General features: G+C 43.9%; 2 protein-coding genes across 2 annotated transcripts in view; one reads left to right on the top strand and one right to left on the bottom strand.

The window, feature by feature from the left end:
* The window catches only part of T265_07344 (hypothetical protein), a gene marked incomplete at both ends in the record, with an annotated part of 58,181 nt that extends 47,986 nt beyond the window's left edge, over nucleotides 1-10,195 (top strand). Inside the window, 2 exons of the mRNA XM_009172843.1 lie at nucleotides 3,325-3,485; nucleotides 10,087-10,195. Coding sequence (XP_009171107.1) covers nucleotides 3,325-3,485; nucleotides 10,087-10,195 — 270 coding nt within the window. The remainder of the gene's footprint in view (nucleotides 1-3,324; nucleotides 3,486-10,086) is intronic.
* Nucleotides 10,196-11,199: 1,004 nt separating this feature from the next.
* T265_07342 (hypothetical protein) overlaps nucleotides 11,200-19,572 on the bottom strand; it is a gene marked incomplete at both ends in the record, with an annotated part of 11,288 nt that continues 2,915 nt past the window's right edge. Inside the window, 5 exons of the mRNA XM_009172841.1 lie at nucleotides 11,200-11,714; nucleotides 13,631-14,652; nucleotides 15,912-16,256; nucleotides 17,368-17,714; nucleotides 18,520-19,116. Coding sequence (XP_009171105.1) covers nucleotides 11,200-11,714; nucleotides 13,631-14,652; nucleotides 15,912-16,256; nucleotides 17,368-17,714; nucleotides 18,520-19,116 — 2,826 coding nt within the window. The remainder of the gene's footprint in view (nucleotides 11,715-13,630; nucleotides 14,653-15,911; nucleotides 16,257-17,367; nucleotides 17,715-18,519; nucleotides 19,117-19,572) is intronic.

Here is a 19,572-nt window from a genome sequence, read left to right as displayed (position 1 = left end):
ATAAATAAATAAATAAATAAATAAATAAATAAATAAATAAATAAATAAATAAATAAATAAATTTCATTATATATATTTATTTGCACACCAACTTGTTATTAACGGAAAACTCAACTGATTTCCAGCGGGATCTCTCGTTTGTGGTATTCTTCAATTAAATGTGATACACGAAGCCCAACTCATGTTTCGGTGTGCACGATATTTGAAACATCATTGTATATTTTCTCAAAAGAAACACTATTCCCAAGGTTGCTGAAAATTCCTCGAAGCCTACGATTGGTTTCATCCTTCTTGGAAGCTCAGGGACCGCACTCAACTGATGAGCCTCAACGAAGACACAACGACCGTGGTCTGTCGAAGAGTATTCAGCAACCTTGTAAACAATGTTTTTTTCAGAAAACATCACCCTGTCCTAAACAGAAACTCCACCTTGGAGCTACTGGACCGCTGCACTGAATTTCGCCGTAAAAGAGATTACATTTCACCATTTTTACATTGCCATCCAAATTTGTCGTTCAGTTAGAACATAATGCTGACGGAAACTCAGGAAGTGTACCAAGATGATGGGCCTCAAATAGGGCGAAACTAGTCGAGGACTATAGAGGAACTTCAGCCGCCTTTTATGTAGTGTGTTCCATCAAGAAGCTATACCAAAATATCTCGAATAGCGCACCAACTTAAACATGAACCCGGCCTCGTGTAGCAAATTCAAATGAAGAATGTCAAAAGAGGAATTAGGCTGGGATTCAGAGGAGCATAATGTTAACACCAACTTATGTAATATATTTCGTGAAGCTACTCATCTACTTATGCATGCTATCGTATCAAGAAGTTGGGCATTTAGGTCAGATCATGTAGGATCGGTGAATGAGAGCATCGAAATTTTCAAGATAGATTTTTCGGCAGCTTTCCCGTTGATGTTCAAAAAGATAACAGGGTACGGACACGCTCATTGTTGGAAGGGTGTGGTTATGTTGGGATTCAGGATTGCGGTGTAGTATCCCTTATCAAAGCACATCGAAGGATGGTTGCAGAGCCCAACGTAATAGATGAACCTGGATCACTCATGATCACCATTTGGTGTCAGCTTCTCTGTTTGGTTTGTTTGGTTTGAGACCACAATTTGGTGATGGTGTATGTCGTGTGCGGATGGCAAAGATGGGTGAGACAAAACAGGCAGTGAAGTTAATTTTGTTGTCTCCCTTGTACTAAGGCATTGGTGTGGTTGTCAGTTGCGACCGGATTAATGGCAGGGGTAGGCTCCTATTAAGACGCAGACTCTTGGTTGCAATCTATCTGATTTAAACCTGTATTGAAACAAACGGTGACTTTGGAGATCGATATGGTACTTTCTCACAAGAGCTCGGAGGTAACAGCTTGGCTTTTCCGCAGCATTTGGATTTTCTGAAGATTTTGGAGCTGATAGAACTTATCGCCTATGTTGCTTAACAGTACTACGCTTATCTGCTGGGTTTCAAGAACGGCGTAACCGGTAGTGGGCGTTTGTAGAATCTTCAGTAACATATCTGCCCTGTGAGTATCAACAGGCAACTCAGTCGTTCTCAACCCATACATTCCCTCTGATGGAAATTGTTTTTGTTTCGCACTAAATGTACTTGTAGTTGTTGTCTGCTATATCCATACTAACTGTGATGTAGGACAACACTCAAGCCTTGCTATACAGCCGACTGACTTGATTCAGCGTGAACAGTAGAGGCCGTCAGAAGTACCTGTTACTCTGCCATTACTGTGGGAATAGACAAATTGGTGTGATTGCCGTTTGAAGAATGCACTGTCTCATCCATCGATTTCCCGATATGTCTATCCGGACGTCCAAACAGTATCGGGACGACCGAGGCCCTGCAGAGTCATGCCACTCTGACTAATGTTCGCCTCAGTGAGAGTCACACCTACGGTCAACGGACCGCGAACACAAAAATGAGGACAGCGACTGACTTGGTTAATTTTGCGTAGAGCACGTATGCGTCTTGTTTCGGCGTGCGAAAATAAACGGATTGGATGTTTATACAGATTTCAAGGTGTTCGGGTCTTGTAGAGTCAAGTGCCGAGCGTCCTATAAGTTGAGCACACTAACCCGTTTGTGAAAATAATGCATCTATTTCCAATCGTAAGTTAGGCAATTTCTTAGTGAAGACTTACGTGCATAGAGGAAGATGGTTCGTATGAGAGAATGCCTCTTCTCGGAAGTACTGCTAGGGAAATGAGAGAATAGCACTTTGTCTAAATTGAAGTTAGACAGTCAAGTTTATATGACTCGGTAATTTCCCCGGAATATAAACAATGCATTCGTTCACTGTCCCACTTGTTTGTATAATCAGTGTTTAACCGAATGGTATGTGGGGGAGAAAGTTATGGTATTGTCCTTAGATTCTGGCCTCACTTTGGGGCCAAATCTTGGAACCCTCTGGGTGCTTATAAAGTTTCGAGACTGGACCTTGTCAACCTTTGACACCATCATAAAGTTACCATCACCTACCACTGTTTTTCTCTAAAAAACAAAGGATGATACTTCAATGATGGTGAACTATATAAGTTACGTAAACCACTGAGAAAATGGAATAGTTCGTTCTAAGGTCGTTAGCTCAAGGTGGCTGTGCGTAATTTGAAGTGATATTACCGAGGTGAGCATCAGCTAGCCTAGGTGGAATTCTTCTCTTAAACTAACCCGTATTACCCGTGTGCTTACATACATCCCTTTTGTCACCCTCACGTTGCGTTACTTGGAGTTCAGGTAAGTTCCACAGTCAGTGCGAAATGCCAGTTAGGCACTAGTGAGCATAAGTTGGGACGTATTTTCCCATAAATCTAAATCAACTATAAACGTACACCATGGACTAAAAAATACACCTGAGGATGAACAGAGACGACCGCCCTCCCTTCACCGGAGGGGGATTCTACCGAGTGAGCTACTGGGAGGCTTGCTGGCGTGCGTAGAAGTGTTTTTTTTTTCGATTACACTATGTAGCTGGAATGCTCGCTTCAAAATTATGGCAAATTTTATTATTAGTATTATTGTTATTTTACGTTAGTTACAAACATTTGGTGTTTTTCTGCCAAGACCAATTGGTGTTCATTCTACCATACTTTGGCCATAGTCACATTTTTATCAACACTATACTCTCCAGAGCAGAAAGCCATGCCCCATTTCTCTCTCTCGCTCAATAAAATGATGGTATTTACTCTGAGATGGTGGTGATCCCCTGTGCATCCAGAAACAGAGTACGACAGCTTTTTCATGGATGTGTGCGTACTATTTGACAGTGTAACAGCAAGTGGCCAGTTTCCACCAGTTCATCCTTTCAGACGTCATCCACAGGTGGGAAAGCAACAACATGCCTCTGCATGCTGTTTGATGCACTTGGTGGCAGACAGAAGGAGTTAGTCTATCGACGTAATACACAACTCATAAAGTTGCTGAAAATTCTTCGACAGCCCAAAACCGATTTCGCTCCTCCTGGGGCTCAGTAGGTAGGCGCAGTCCCAGAGCTTCTGTTACCCTGATGTTCCAATTGAACCGAAATTGCACGAAATTTGACTGATACACTCAACAACAAACCAATTTTGTTTTCATCGGATGCTCGTCTGGAATCCAGCTGAATTTCTCATTTATGATTTTCTTCAAGTATATGTGCCGCACCAGACCGAGAAATGTCATTAAGTAACATGCAGGGTTTTCAAAAGACTGGTAACAGAAGGCACGAATCAGACTACATTCTACTACAACCAGCGACATAACTCCTGCAAAATCAGATTGCACCACTACACGAGCTTGAATCTATTCAGGTCAGTTGTCTTTAGGGGGAAAACAGCTATACCTATCCTATCCTCTTTCCCAGTTTAGTACACTCTAACCGAAGATGTTCTATCATTTTCATTTGAGTGCGTACTGCATTCATCTTTAAATTTAACGTGTGTTCCCTATTTGGTAGGTCACAACACGTGAAAAAGGAAAACTGTCAGGTGACTTATGATGGGGCGTTTCCAAAAATTTTCGCTCATTTCTATTGGGACATATCAGCTAGAAATGAAGGGACCGACCAAATGATTTTCTGACTGTCGGTCTAATGAACTCAAGCGTGCGTTCAAAACAGTCGCTTGAGCTGTAACTTGTATTTTTGACCCAGCAGCCTGACTAATTTTCAGTTTTCGCGTCGTACATTAATTGTAGGGAGTGATTTAGCATGATAGCTCAGTAGGAATTCGACCGGATCCCAGGATGTTGGTTTGGCAATTACCAGATGGTTTTATGGGGAACGCCGATTTGACTCTGGACAGGCTACCTGACTAGGTTAACGACTCAAAACAACTTCAGAACTTAGTACAGGACGGAGGGAACTTCCCTATGGAGATTAGATTGCTTTTGAAATTCCATGGATTAACAGAATAGTTACATAGTCAGAACGGTTAAGTTGCCGTCCGTCGAAACGATATGTCATTTGTAGCTGCTTTGATCAACGAGTTCTGATTAGAAAGGCTTTCGATGAACTGTGCCTGCCGCACCAAATACATATGCATATACCATACAGATTACAATCTAAAACCACAAGTGCATCGTTTGTTACACTAGACACTCCAATGCTATCAGTTATATTTTCACAACACACCTAAATGCTCTTCACTGGAAATCAGCTGAACTCAAGTTTTCCTACTACCTACATCCACCTACCTTAGGGTTTGGCTTCGTTTTAAAGTAGAAATATTTCCGTTTTTCTGGCTAGATGGGAAAATTTCGAAAGAAGAATGATAACTGGGGTTTGTAGCCATGAGAGGGATCGATACGGCTACATTGGGGACTGTGGTAATGTGTTGGCTTAATTTTTTAATTGCGAAGTAGTCTGTGTAGCATAGCGACAGCACGAAATACTCACTGTTCCATCTATTTAGAGCGAACGAGGATCAGATAGCAGCAGACGAAACACTAGAAACCTTCAGAATAAAATATCGGATACTCTGAACGTTGTAGTTGGGTAAAAAAAAGTGAAGTGGACACACATTTGTGGCATGGAATAAATTGGGCGTGGCTCTATTCTAAGGGAGAACGAATTTTCCGATTTTCCAAACTTATCCACTGTAGAAGCATAAGGAGGTTTGTAGAAGCCTCTGATCTAATGCTTCATAAATTTTGATTGGCTGCCATCTCGACTGGATCAGGGGTTTGGGCGCAAACCTAATGACCGAAAGGTCCGTGTTTTGATCCCAACCTCCGCCTCTCAACTACTCCCGCCTGGCCTTGGCAACTTAGCATTATCTGAGCCCTCATGCTTCCTTCGTGTGGTATGGCCGCTCTGCACCAAAAGACTTCTATAGCTGAACGATTACCACTAATAATATTATTGTTATTGTTATCGTCATTAATCTCTCATTAGAAATCGCCGGTCATTGGAAAGTGACATCACTTGCAGACATGGCTCCCCGAGGGTTATCCTTAGAAATCGGTCAGGGCAAACATACAGCCAATAGGTATGAAATTACGTCATAGCTTTAGCCGAAACGCTAGTCACTCACGGCACGCTAGCCGAGGTTAACTTAACTGGCATTCGTACTACGGTTGTCAAACCACCGATTTTGGCGTAATGTCGTGTTTATCATTCAGAATATGCGAGAACATGTGGTGGACGACGGGTGGGTAGAGGGTAATCGACGTGGCATGTTTGCCAAGACGTAATTAATGGGAGCGCTGCTAACCGATCATAACGTGTTTCCCAAAATAGAACCAGTGACCATGGAGGACGTCATATCACACAGGTGTTCGGGCTGTCAGCGCAGTGTGTTTCGTACCAAGCATCAACCAACTGACTTTTACAGGTGGTCTAGATAGACTAAGCTGTTGCAAATACGGTCGTTACAGTTCGCTACACAATGACTCTTCGGGTATGAGTGTTTATCCAACCCCACTAGTTATTGCAGTAATATTGGTGTCTGTGGTGATATCAATATCTGAGTGTTTTATTTTGGTCAGTTTGTATAACTAAGGCCTTCTATGAGGACCCTGATTACGGAGTTCTCTGAATTTGCCCCGTAAGGTAATTGCGACCTCCACACGAAAGGAAATTCCTTTGCATTTCAGTACTAAGCTCCGCACGAAGGCATCAAGTTGTGGCCAAAAGGATTTAATTTGAACTTAATTCAAAATGTATTTTTGGGTCTTGGAAATTCTTATTGGAGTACCTTCCATTTTCCAAAAAAGGGATAACCTTTATTTCCCCAAGTTGTTTTTCCCGAATGCACCGCTGATGCAGTGTCTTTCACATGTGGCTGTTGTAGGTATTTGCTGGATTTCTGGCATGTAAAAGAACCGTACTGATTGAAAGGCTATATAGTTGCTGAAATCCAAGCGCCTTGAGAATAGGACTGATTTGGAATGTAGACTAAAGTGCTTCGATCTTCTAGGCGCAACGAAAGACAGACTGTCTTCCAAGCGAAGGCAGAGATCTGATTAGATGTATGTTGGTAAAAGGCTTTCCTAATTTGCTTGCGTATGGTCCATTAGTACTCTGCTGTTTGTCGTCTGCAGTTAAGAAACGGTAGTGTTGCTGTAGCTTTTCTATCATTTTCAAGCGGCGCTGAAATAAAACTGTTCCTCCACTCTTATCGACTGTATATCAAACTTCCTCGTCAACGCTCCGAAAGTAAACAAATAGGTTTCCAAATTGACTGGTCGGTTAATCAACCATGAGACGGTGACGTCATTCTGTTATGCAACTTCGTGACCTCAGATGGCTTGGCTACCAGGCTACAGATGAGTCATACTAATTATTGGATAAGCACTGAGGCATAAGTAAGCCGCAGGCGATAAGAAACAAAATGATGGCTTCCGTCCAATTTGACCCGATTGGTTACGCAAGCTCATTGCAAGTGAGCACGAAAGGACCGAAATCCTTTCAGGCAATCAAGCCTTTCAGGAATGGATAGAGGAAAAACTCAAAGAGGAAAACTTCCCCCATCAGAGGCATGTGCCCATCATCCGAAGAGTGGTCACTCGAAGGGTTGTTTGAAGAATGATCGTCTGACGTTGACTGGTGATCCGTTGTTGCCTACGTGCGAGTTAATCAGTCCTGATCAAGTCATCGTGGTTGAGCGAGAGGGCCCGGAGACCAACAGGTGTGATTTTGAATCACCCTAGAGATTCGTGAGGCGCGCGGTGAAGAGTAGCAACAAGATGCAACGTCGGTACAGTGTTTCTTAGCTTTTCAGCATCGACTGGCTTTAACTGACGGATGAAATCTCGACTGAAACATGCACATTTAAATGGGTCTTATAGCAAAAAAAAACCGTATAGCTTAGCGCTTTTCGGTGCCTAGCTGCCACGCCACCCGAAGGAAGCAAGAGGACTGGGATACCGCCAGGTTGCTCAAGCCTTGACAGAAGTCGAGCTGCAGAGGTCGGGTTCAAACTCCGTCCCTTTAGGTCAGTAGATTCGCGCTCTAACCACTGAGCCATCTCGTCAACTACTTCGAGGTCTTCAAGGCCGGTTAGGCTTAGCTCTGAGGCGTTTTTCGCGCTGCTTATTTTTTGGTGATTTGAGGGATCATAAACAGCGCGCGCGAGAGTATGTAATCCAAAGGATCCTAAGTGAGTTAAATAAGCAGTGGTTTGTTTGTGATTTGCTCTAACTTCAGCACTTTCAGGAAACTTGTGTACACCTTGATACTTAATTTATCCAAAGACTGTTTTTCTGCTTCACACTGCACACTTCATCTACCCGTTGAATCAGTGTTTACTTGATATGTTCACTAAATCTGTTAGCATGATTATCTTACTGGAGTACCAGTGCATTTGGCTCAGCCGTGAGGTCGTGTGGAACTACATTTTGCGGTAGACGTACGCGCCTAACTCACATTGCTATATTTCCTTCGGTATAAAATCATCAGTGTGGCTGACGAGAAAACCCAAAGTGAAAGACGAGTTATCAGCGCGACAATAGATTGGAGTGAAATACTGCGGTACAAACTCGGGCTTGTGGCTTAGATCACGATGCTTGGGTAGCAATGTAAGAATGCATGACCCACACTGTTTCACGTTCTGTTTGGTGCTTACGAAGAACTGGTGTGAGTGGTCGGAAGATTGCAGTTGTCAGGCAAATGGCTATATCAGGAAAACAACACAGTCGAATCTCCTCCAGCCTGCACAGTACGAGAATAGACTGCTATTCGTGTGCGAGAAAGCGAGAATAATCCGCTCATCGCTGCTATAGCGAAGCCAATTAATGCTAATTTTTTCCGACAAAATCACAAGTGCGGTGCAGATCTTGCCGATATTCTATAATTAAAATACAAAGCCCATTCCGATAAAAGAGCTGTTTCTAGGCATGCCGGACGTTTTTTTGAAAACTTTTCGAACATTTCCCTTGCCAGGAAGGAATTTCTGATGAAACAGGTTATGTTAGAGACTGCATGTGATAGTAGCAACCGCTCTGGAAGACGGTCGGAAGCAGCGGTTTGCCTGTAAATCCAGTGTATCCCACCGTCGGCCTACCACTGGTTGTGGACTTTGTGAACACCCGACTTGTGGCTTAGATTCTGCAAAGGTCTTGTGTAAAACATGTGTGCTGGGTTATTAAAGTAAGCACCATTTTTGATGCAAGTTTCGCCCAACATCTGCACCACTACCTTCGGTAAACGCAACCAGCAAACGTCTACGATTGATCGAAAAAATAAGAAGAGGCGGGAAAAAAATAAACAGGGGAATCCCGTAGTCTCAAGTTCCTCTACCTTGTTTCATATCCATCGGAACCATGTAAAACAAGATTCTGAAGGCTCTTTGAATTGTAGTGAAAAATTTATGAGGGAGTGAATGTTATCCGGGTTATGGCCCCAATAACCCAGATGGTTTTACTAAGTTTCACTAGTTTCAGTTAGCTTTACAGGCCCGGGTTTGTTTACTCGAGTGATGTACAACGGGGATGTGCTCCACGAGTGTGTAGTGTCTAGACGTACAAGCAAATAACATTCACCTGAAGAGGGAGTTAGGGAAGTGGGGGTTTATGAGGAGGGCTCATGACAATTGAAGGATGATGTGTCTGTTGTGTGAAACAGAACCTCGCATACCGTTGCACAAAAACTGATAATTTAGAGCAATATACCCTCATGTTTACGCCAGACCGAGAGTGGAGCCATCGAAAATCAGATTTCTGTTTTGTGGTGTTTCGGAAAGAATCGAACTTCAGTAGAGACCCAAAAGAGAAGTCCATTTTCAGCAGCACCAAGTCTGATTTGTAACAAGAAGACTGACAGAGTAACAGCTCGGTGGTAGTATTAGAAATACTATCGCTTTTTGCGTGTGTTCTGATGGAGCTCTGACATTGGTCAAGTGCAGTTGGCTCCAGACAAATTATGTCACCTTCAGTTTTAATTGGAAAACGAAAAGCGAGTGAAGTGAGTTCCCGTCCATCAAGCATTCGACTGATGTTCCTTAACACAGGATCTACTTCTGAACATACATACTTGGTGGCATGAACTAAGGACGGCCTTTCATCTTAAATCCAACCAAAGTGAGCCTCTAAAAGCCCATGGAATCGTAACTCTCTCATACGAAGCTTGATGACTCTAGTTGTGCGAATATCCCCGGCTTTGGATCTTGGACAGTGTATATGAGATATCTCCCATCCTGAAACGAACGATATACAGCTGGGCATGCTGTTCTGTCACACGGGGCCAGGGGCTCGGAAGTTCCTGATTGTTTCAGCTTAAATTGAAAGATTTTTGCCTAGCTTATTGGGTTATTTTTGAAAATTCTATTGTTGATAGTGTGAGGAATTTTCGATATCGTTCCGTAATTGAAGCCAACCTATTCTGAAAAGCCCAGTAGTGCTCTGCAGCTGTTTCATCCGGAATGATCAGCAGTGGGCATCTAACAAAACTCCAGGGAGTTTCTAACCAGCGACCTCCCGGCTAGCAGTTGGTCACTTAGCCGTTCGGCCTTGGGCGGCTGATCATCAGTGTAACTTAGAGTTAGACGGGATATAACCTCACTCATTCTTCAGTCAGAGTCTCCAGATCATGTGGGCGCAGAGACCGACTGGCTCCTTGGGTAGCTTCGCCTATTGAATCTTATTCTTCCTCTAAGCTACTTGCAAATCGTTAGTAATCCGAAGAGATCCCGAATTTTTAATGAAGGCATCGTCCTCTGCTTCCCGGACGTCCTCAGTGCTTCTGTACCTTTCGGTATAGATTAGCTTCACTTATAGGACGAAATCTCCATGAAGATCCAATCGTCAGCTGAGTAGCACTTCCCAAGAAATCCCACTATTATAGCGAGCCTACCTATAAGGGCCAGGAATTCCGACTCAACGGCCATAAGATAAAAAGTGGATCAGGCCTGATTGCAGCATGAAATGTGCGAGGTATGGTCCACCTAGGACCGCCCTCATGAATTGAATAACTGTGTAACACGTTTAACCAACGGACTCTTTGGCGTCACCCAAGTTACCTATACCTTGTTTCTAGAAGGATATTGACATTTGTACCTACCTAATGTAGTGTATCTACTGTGGTGCTGATGCACCAAAGCTAGCGCCCGCAATACCTATTTCCACACTTTCCGAACTAACTGAACATTTCATCGTCCCCAATGCTTGGTTGGATCTTTCACGCTCTCCATTTTCCGGCAATGGGGACTATCGCAGCTGGAACCAATGTATGCATGGTTTACAGCTTATAAATTGAAATGAGCTGAAACCACCCTACGCACTCCTTCAGGTGTGATTGAAGGGATGGGGTCATACGGTTAAAAGGACTCGTTTGCTGAACAAAACGAGAGACCACACAGTTACACCATGCATTATATTACGCCCGTTCCAACTGAGGTGTCTGAATAAAGTCCTTATGCGTCGTGGAAAATACAATACATATTCAGATTCGGCAAACTCAGTGCTTCATAAGTCCTCTATCTTGGAGTTTGGGATTTTTATGAGGGTGGAAGAAAATAAACAGTTTGAGCCACAAAAAACCAGCCGCTCACTGCGCCCGAACCGGATTGACCAGTAAATGCTTGGAAAACTGATATGCAAAAAGAGGACAGACGGAAGTTGGGAGCTGAATACTTGGGTGTTAAGTGGCTAGAAGGCAATTCACAAAAAGGAATAAAAATAGGGTGCATAAAAGCCTTGAATGTAGTACACTAGAGTATCAAACAAATGAAATACCACAAGGTGAAACAGCGCAACTGATCAAAGAGTGCTCAATAGGGTTCCAAACCGACGAGAGTGAATGTGGGGAATGGGGGTAAGACAAAATGAACCTTTTCTGAACGAGCAGCTCCACTAATTGCGCTGGTTCCTGTCAAATGCACTTCTTTCAACCGCCACGAGCAAGTTGTGTTTCTGGGGGATGTGCATCTCAGGTGAAAGATATGTGGGCGTATAAATGAAGGGGAACTCAAATAAGTGTGCAAAGCAAACTCCAAAGGACTGAGCTGAGTGGGGAATCTATTTTCCTGAGAAAGTTTCACGTAAATATATCCACCGCGAGTTGTATTAGGTGCGGTTTCGTCTCGCTCTATGGTATCTTGTAACTGAGCACATAAACGAGTCCACGTTGTTTGAGGGAGTCCAAACAGCACACGGGCAAGTTCATTAGATTCTGCGGTTGATCTACCGTGATGTTTCTGTCCTAGGGACACGACAGCACTGGCACTTCCATCACTCACCAGGAAGCATAGCGAAATGCTGAAGGATGGCGTGACGGGTTTTAGGCCTGTAGGTAAAAGCAATCAGAATCGGAGGCGTTTGTTACTCGAAATGAAAACGGTCTTCTGCAAACAGAGCAATTGAACTGTTGTTTTTGATACGTTAGCACATATTTCTGACTACTGGTAACATCAAGTAGTTGAAAAGTCAGTCGATTTGTTAGATAGATCAATGCACTGTGCATGGAAGTGCGGCTAGCGGTAGCGTGGTGTTGTGGTTGATCAAGCTTAACGAACGAACTCGCTTCGTTTAACCGGGACAAAACTCACATCAGATCGTGTTCAGGATAATCAGGGGGAATTAAACATGGACGTTGTGGTGTTACTGAATTCCATGCACTCACGCGGGCTCATTCGGACAAACAGGTATAGGCATGCAGCAACGAAACATAAAAGTAACCCTTAACCATAAACCGGAAAACCGTCATCAAACACATGTTCTTGGAATGCTTCTCAAACAGAAGTAACCAAGTACGGCACATCCCAAACATTTTGGTATGAGCACACCAGCACGGAATTCGGTACGGGTAAGCGTTACGGCAGTCAGATGGGTTGATTTAATAAGAAATGACCCAAGGTTGTGTGGGTGGGATTTTTAGGGTCGTAGTCACATCACTTTTGTTTGAATAGTCCTGCATTCACCCTAACTCGATGATTCCGGTTAGTCCATACACAAGCAGAAATTATGTGGCACACAAAGGTGACCCTGTCGAGGCACTTTATCGTTTTGAGTTACACTGCCGGTAGAATTTGTCGCCGCTTCGATAGGAAAGGGTCGGGGTATTAGCGGCACAAGAGCAAGTATCCCCTTGGCCCTGCGATAGTCGTGGACACTCTTCATGTACATTTGAAATAAGCGTGGTAGACCATTTCGGACGTCCGCAAAAATACTACTTTGGCTATATATACTACCCGAGAATATATGACACAGTGTCCGGGAGGAATAAGCAACGCAAGTGAATGAGAACCATACCAAGCCCGGTGTTCTGGGACGCCAAGCTAAGCGTGAACAAAAACTGGTGTACGTTTTAGCGATGTGCTACAGAAATGCATTTACTTGGTAGCAAACGTCATAAAGCTGACTGATACGCACCAAAACCAGAAACATAGTCCTGTTAAATTGACCATTCTAGCGGTGGGTGAAGAACGAATGAATCTATTGGATACCAAACATCGGCAAAAATCGCCCTCATTTGGAGGGTGGATGAGGATTTCAGAGAAACTGGCATAGATTGGTCATCGTTTTCCGAAAGAGTCCAACAAGCACCATATGTTGTCAGGTGCTTGGTTTAGTTTGATCGTTGCCGTGAGATCAGGTGCTTATAGGGATAAATACTGGGATCAGATGTGAGCAAAGAAACCCACTTTGACCGGTGTATTCTGAGATCATCGGCTAACTCGAAAATTTTCAACAGCAATCTTGGATGAACTGAAAGTGTAGATCAAAGTTTGCATCAGCAAACGCTGAGCATTGTTCATCGTTGTTCTCGGACGCGATTTCCAGATGAAACAAAGGGAAAATAAGTCAACGAACTGATCATATAATGTAATAGTGACGGTCTTCGTAGAGAAGCGAGCGGGTGCGGAAGTGTATAATGTGTAGAAGGGGTTTTCCATGTTAGAAGGCCTCTACAAAACCAATAAGCTTGAAAAATATACTATTACTAAGGGAGGGGTTGGTTGTTTTAGGGGGAGCACTGCATTTACATGACAAGAATCAGTGATAGCCCAAGTTCAAGATGGCCTCCAAGTTTTGATAATTCGACAGCAAGGAGTCATTTTCGATGAACTATAACATAAGACATTCACTTACGGTGCGGAATTCAAGTCAACTTATCCTTTTATATGGTACTGGAACATTGGAGTTAGAATATAGTTTACTTATCGCATTTTCACCGAGCATATAGACAGCAACGGAACCTACACTTGGAAATTGGGTCGGAAGAGGTGGCTTCCTCGACTGTCCGGCGACACACGAATTTCCACGCACCAACAATGTTCCCTCGAATACGAACTGTTCCGTCCGTCGGGTTGTTTTCATCATGCAGAATGCAGGTCAACCAAGTCAATGGGAGAAGTGTATTTAGGACACTCGTACTGCGAAAGGTTCGAATACACTGTGAACAGGATTGTTGTTGTGGTGCCACAGTTGGCGAGGAACTGGCATTACTGCAGGGAAAGGTGCCTGTTCGTTTCTCAACTTCAACACGTGATAGTGACGATGCGATCAGCCGGAAGGCATCACCACTTGTTTCCGTTGTTTGGAAGATATGGACGCCGTAAACTCGGATACAAACAAACGGCCATAAAGTACAAAGGGCATGTATCCAAATTTCTTCAAAAGGCAGATAAAGCTGAATTACAGCGTCTGGAGTGAACTCATCCGGAGTGTTATCAGATACCGTGTTATCCATGAGCCAAAGACACCAACCACCAACTGCCTGGAACTTGTGGACCACAGTCCCACGGAGAACGATTGTTTTGCATATTGACCCCAAAGTAGTTTGGGTGTTGCGAATCACATCACAAACCTGACTAGGAGATATCAAGTGCTCACAAGTAGGTAACAGTGACTCTTCCGTATTCTCCAACACTATAGACAGTAACCGTTGCTCGCTCTCGTTGAGCCCCTCAGAGCATAATTGATAGAATGCACCCATCCGGAGAGTTGAATACCAACGTAGAGCGACAGGGCCTGACAAAAGCATACTTTTATCAGTATCTTCATTCGGCAGTCGGTATTGGAGAGGGTAGCAAACTGTGTCCCTTATGTCTGGACCACTGCTTCGAAGCGGTAAGCCGAGAGATGCGATCTTAACTGTCCGACGGGTGAGAGGTGGCAACCCACTGGAAGCGGTACTTTCCTCGAGTTCAACGTCTAGCTCCAACGCAATGCACCCCGTCGCCACTATGAATTGCTTAGACATAGATGGTCGTGTTGGGTCCCTGTAGAGTAATAATCAAAACATTCTATACAAGTCGAGTATTTCGGATTAATTAGCGAAAAACGACGGAAAGTTCGTGTGATCAGGGGATGAAAATGTTGATAAGTGTGATCACGTGATGTGGATCCCGTGATTGAAGAATAAGTGGCGTTATATCCTATCTAAGTGTAAGCCAATCATGTCGATGACCAGCCGCAAGTGGACGGGAGGTCGCTGGCTTTGGAGTTTTATGAGATGCGTACTGTTGATCATTCTGTACAGTGCTTTTCGGCTTTTCAGCGTCGGTTGGTTTCAGTTACAGGACGAAATGTCCATTAAATAAACAAATCTTCTAACATTACCAACAGAGCCAGTAATGCAAGTGCGGATAGAACGGAGACGACACAAACTCGAACAAACTCGTGACATTTTATGTACCACGAACGAGTGAACTACCGATCTAGACGCTAGCCTCTACCGAATAAAGACGTTAGGTAATTTGTAAAGGCATCTGGTGTTTATGTTTTAGCCTACCAATAGGAGCTATCAAGGGTCCACTCAAACTAAGAACAACAAGTCAGAATTCAATACGCATCACCCTCCTAATTCGTTATTCGCGAGATACTTCGAGATAAAACATGACAATAAAAAAGGGGCTGCCATGCATTAGAGGCGCATACAGCTTGAGTTGCAAAGTAACTAGCCATTCAGAGTCAAGGGTTCACACACACACACACACACACACTAATTCAAGGGATATTGAATCGCAATCCAATAGAGATAGGTACCTGTCAATGATTTCTCAGACCGGAAGCAACGGCTATGAAGTTACACGTTGTAAATGAAGATTACCAGTTGAGAAAAAGTTGGTCAGTAATTTGTAACCAACAATCCCACTAGTTTGTACGTTATTTGTTGACTGTCACGGAAAGCGACGACCAAGTGAAGGGCTACAGTGATAAAACAGGATCATGCTTCCAATCTAGAGGTCACTCTTGGGAGGATGGGTACCAGTTTTTATCTGTCCTATGGTGTCCTTGAGATTTCGCATAACATGTTCTGGCTGACAGGGAAAGCGATTACGGAGAATTCACTGGAAGCGGCTTTGCTTCGGAGCAGATTGTCTCCAAGGTTCGCTCTAGACAAACACGGAATGATGAGAAATGCCCAACGGTGATGATGATGATGATGAGGTTTAACAAAAGAAAGTTTGGCCATAATGTTAGTTAAACTTCAGTAAAAACGGAAAGCAGATTCCGACGGAAATCAAGAGACCCTCACCTGGACGAAACGCTTTCAGAAGTTAGTCGCCAGTCTAGTAGAGCCACCATTGTTTGATCACTAGGTAAAGGCGAATGAACAGGCAAGGCGTGGTACACACGTGGGAAAACGACGGGAATTGAAATAACTGAGCTTCCGTCAATCTCATTAAAGCACGGCGACAAAACACCCAAGGCACTGGTATGCGGTTGTGTCAGTTGAAAGCAGCTCTCCGATGAGTCCCACCAAAGACGTCCAACCAGTGCACAGTTATTTGGTAGGTTCGCTTGAGGTTGAGGAGCAGCATTCAAGCTTTCTGCCACCCAAGTATTGTTAGCTGCGTCCAGTACATGGTCCGTCATCAGCCTGAAGGGAAATGTTTAAGGCGTGAAGATAACGGTAGCAGGGTCTCAATGATCAGACAACAACTGACGTGGATAAAACGTCATTTGGATAAACGCCGTACCTGTGCGCGGAAAGTTCAGACGTCTGCGTGTCAGTGAAGCGAACATGCTCTACCCTTTCACGTTTTTTTAGCCTCGTGTTTAGGTCTTCTGAGCTGTTGCCGTCATAACGAACCACCGATTTAACATCTGATATTGCTGAAAGGAACAAGACTCGGTCTCTTCAATTTGCCGGAATATTTTAAAGCCTATGAATACATCACTTTCTTTAGATGGATGTTAACGATGTCATTCCAGCTTAAGCAGGGTTTAGACAAAAGGTGATCAGGAACCCCAAGCAATTCCCAAGAATCCAAGTGGGGTTAGGTTTCCAAAGGAATAGTGAATTCAGTTTTGCTGATTATCCTTGAATAGATAACGCTTGGGCAATATGGTGGAATCGGGTGTATTGCTCAGTTCAAGAGAAGTAGTACTTTTTCCAAAACTTTTTAGATAGCCTATATGTCCAGATATTTCCGTAAAAAATCGATCAAACAAGAGAGAATTCCAGGCGCATTCCCATTTTAAATTGCACTCTGGGATAGGGTGCGTTCTTTCTGACAATGACATTGTCCCCTGACATCAACACCTTCTGGAAGCGAAGCGAATACGTGAAACCACCTATGTGCCCATTTTAGTGGACTCATGAAATACAACTCAGCTAGATATATCGACTGGAATGCATGAGAAGTGCATCCTTTTTTATAGCAAGAAGTTGTGCCATGAGGTTAGCACTTTGGTAAAATTTGCATAGCAACCCCAAAACCTTTCCCTGTAGATTAATCTTGGGCTATAACAATAACTAGATCGTTGGAAAGACCCGCTAAACCTCATGCAACTCGCAGCACGGACGACATCGGGTTCCGTCGCAAGAGGACAATCTCATTCCTATTGAAACACACGAGCTGGACGTAGAGGGGTCGGATACGCATCCACACAATTGTATGCATCAACACTAACAGAGGAATATTAGGAGACGAACAGAGCTTTGCGTCAGTAGCCCAACGAAGTGAGCCCAAATCAGTACAACATACCTAATATTCACAAGGCGACTGTGCCATACTAAACAGTTCGACACATAAGAGTGTGTGGTGGTTGTGCTAATCAACTGACTGTGTCCATCTGGCAAGTGCATCCTCGCAGTACTCGAGTTAAAAACTGGCGACGACTTGACCACTTGCGATATGGCGGCGAGTTCGGTCAAGGTAATCCAGTTCTTGTGTTCATATGGGGCAGTATTTGGAAGAGTGGGCTGAGGCAGCAAACGAGGGAAGGTGATGAACTCCTCAGCATATTGTGGTACATGTTCCGACTGTTTAATAGACGCGAGTAGTCTGTCCAAATGCAAGGAACCGGGTTCCGTAGAAGTCGTGCTGGTTGACTGCATGTACAAAAGGGTTGGGAAAATTGACAAAAACTGAAATACAATAAGATAAACCTTGCTAGGAAGACGACTAGCCTAAAGGACCGGGATGTACAGAAGAACAAACCTTGAAAGAGTATCAGCTCGTCAGCACATCCATAAGACCGTGAAATGGACGGGTAACAAACGGCGAACCACCATCTGACCAATAAAGATTTTGTGGTAAATGTTTAGTACATACATCTCGACATCATAACAGGTATCACTAAACGTAGGAATAAAATGTGGGTGGGCAAAACTGGTAGATCCAAAGTAGATTGGGTAGAATTGGGCCGTTTCAGTTGTGCACTTAGCTCTGGAGCACTCAGAATTCAGCATAAGAATAAACCGTCTTAATCGTGCGAGTACGACAAACCTCCAAAGTTACAGACTGAAAGCACGCAACACCACCAGCACGGTCACATTAACCCCATAGTTTATTTCTCAGTCTGTGCCTACCTTCCGACCTCGTTTGTACGCCAACACTAGAGACATTCAAACGATGTTAGGATTCCTAACAGCACCATTTCCCATTCATACTACCCAGCTGAAAATCCGTCACGTCTAGCGAATCCGTAAGTCCCGCAATAATTCGGTGGATTCAATGAACAATGCGTCAGAACTGATCCTTTTGCCACTTTACGTGAGCCTAAGCTGAAGCATCACACTAAAAATTGAGTGCAAAATGAGCTGCAAGTGAAGACCAGATCAGAAAACCTGATTTCAAGGTGTCAAATAAGGCCTTGTGAAATGAAAAATGAAAAAAATTCGTGACAATGCATACCTCCAGCTGTCCGCGATTTTCGTTAATTAGTGCAGCCGTGAAATCTCCTATTAACCGTGGGACGTCTATAGACGACTTGGCTAAAAGTGGGGGCATTGAAAGTGTCTCTTCGGTGTATGGAAGCTGATTTTCTATAGGTCGAAGAACGCCGACCGAAGACGAAACGAAACAAGTGGAATACATTCCAACAATAATGACGCCTTCACATAGACGGAGAAACTTGTTGTCTTGAGGAGAGGTAATCAATGGGCACCGTTCTTTTGGGATAGGGACACCCCAAACATTATGCAGACTCAAACTTCGACCGGGAAGGAGTGACCGACTTCGGGAACCGACAGCATACACACAAAGATAACTGGAGACGGGTGCCCCAGGTTTTGTTGCTGAGACTTGTAGTAATGTTCCATTGGAATTCACTCGGACAATTTGGCAAGTGAGATGACGTATCAAACAGACTGGCCAAGAGGGACACTTTACGGGGTGGCATGGTTCGAATTCCGGCAAATTCACCACCTTAGAGTTGTGGGGTGAAAACAGCAGCACTGGACGTTCCCGGTGCTGGAAGGAAAGAATGAGATAGAAGGAACCAAGGTCCCGCTAAAAAGACAAAGAAATTATGCACATAATAACGTTGACCAGCCTGAAGAATGCGCTTACTACAGCGAGTTGGGTATAGGCTATATTTTCATGGTAGAGCATTTCCTTTCGACGCAGGCGCGACTGTTACTTTTTTACAGGTGATAATAGTACGTTCATCGAGGTCAGTCTGGTTTACCAACAATGATGAGTGAAACTTCTATCTGGGGAGCCAGTCAGACGTGGATTCCACGAATGAATGATGAATGGCGTTATATCCTTTCTAAGTGCAAGCTCATCACACTGATAGTCAGCCGCCCCTGGCCAAACGGTTGCGTTCAACTAGCCGGGAGTACGTGGGTTCGGGACCCAAGGAAGATTCGTGAGATACGTACCGTTAATGATTCCCGATAAGAGTGAAACAGCTGTACAGTGCTACTCAGATTTTCAATGTAGGTTAGCACTACTTATTAGAAT

Source organism: Opisthorchis viverrini (assembly GCF_000715545.1).
Source record: "Opisthorchis viverrini unplaced genomic scaffold opera_v5_169, whole genome shotgun sequence".
Taxonomy (NCBI): domain Eukaryota; kingdom Metazoa; phylum Platyhelminthes; class Trematoda; order Opisthorchiida; family Opisthorchiidae; genus Opisthorchis; species Opisthorchis viverrini.
The sequence above is the reverse complement of the archived record's forward strand: the minus strand, read 5'-3'. Positions and strand labels throughout refer to the sequence as shown.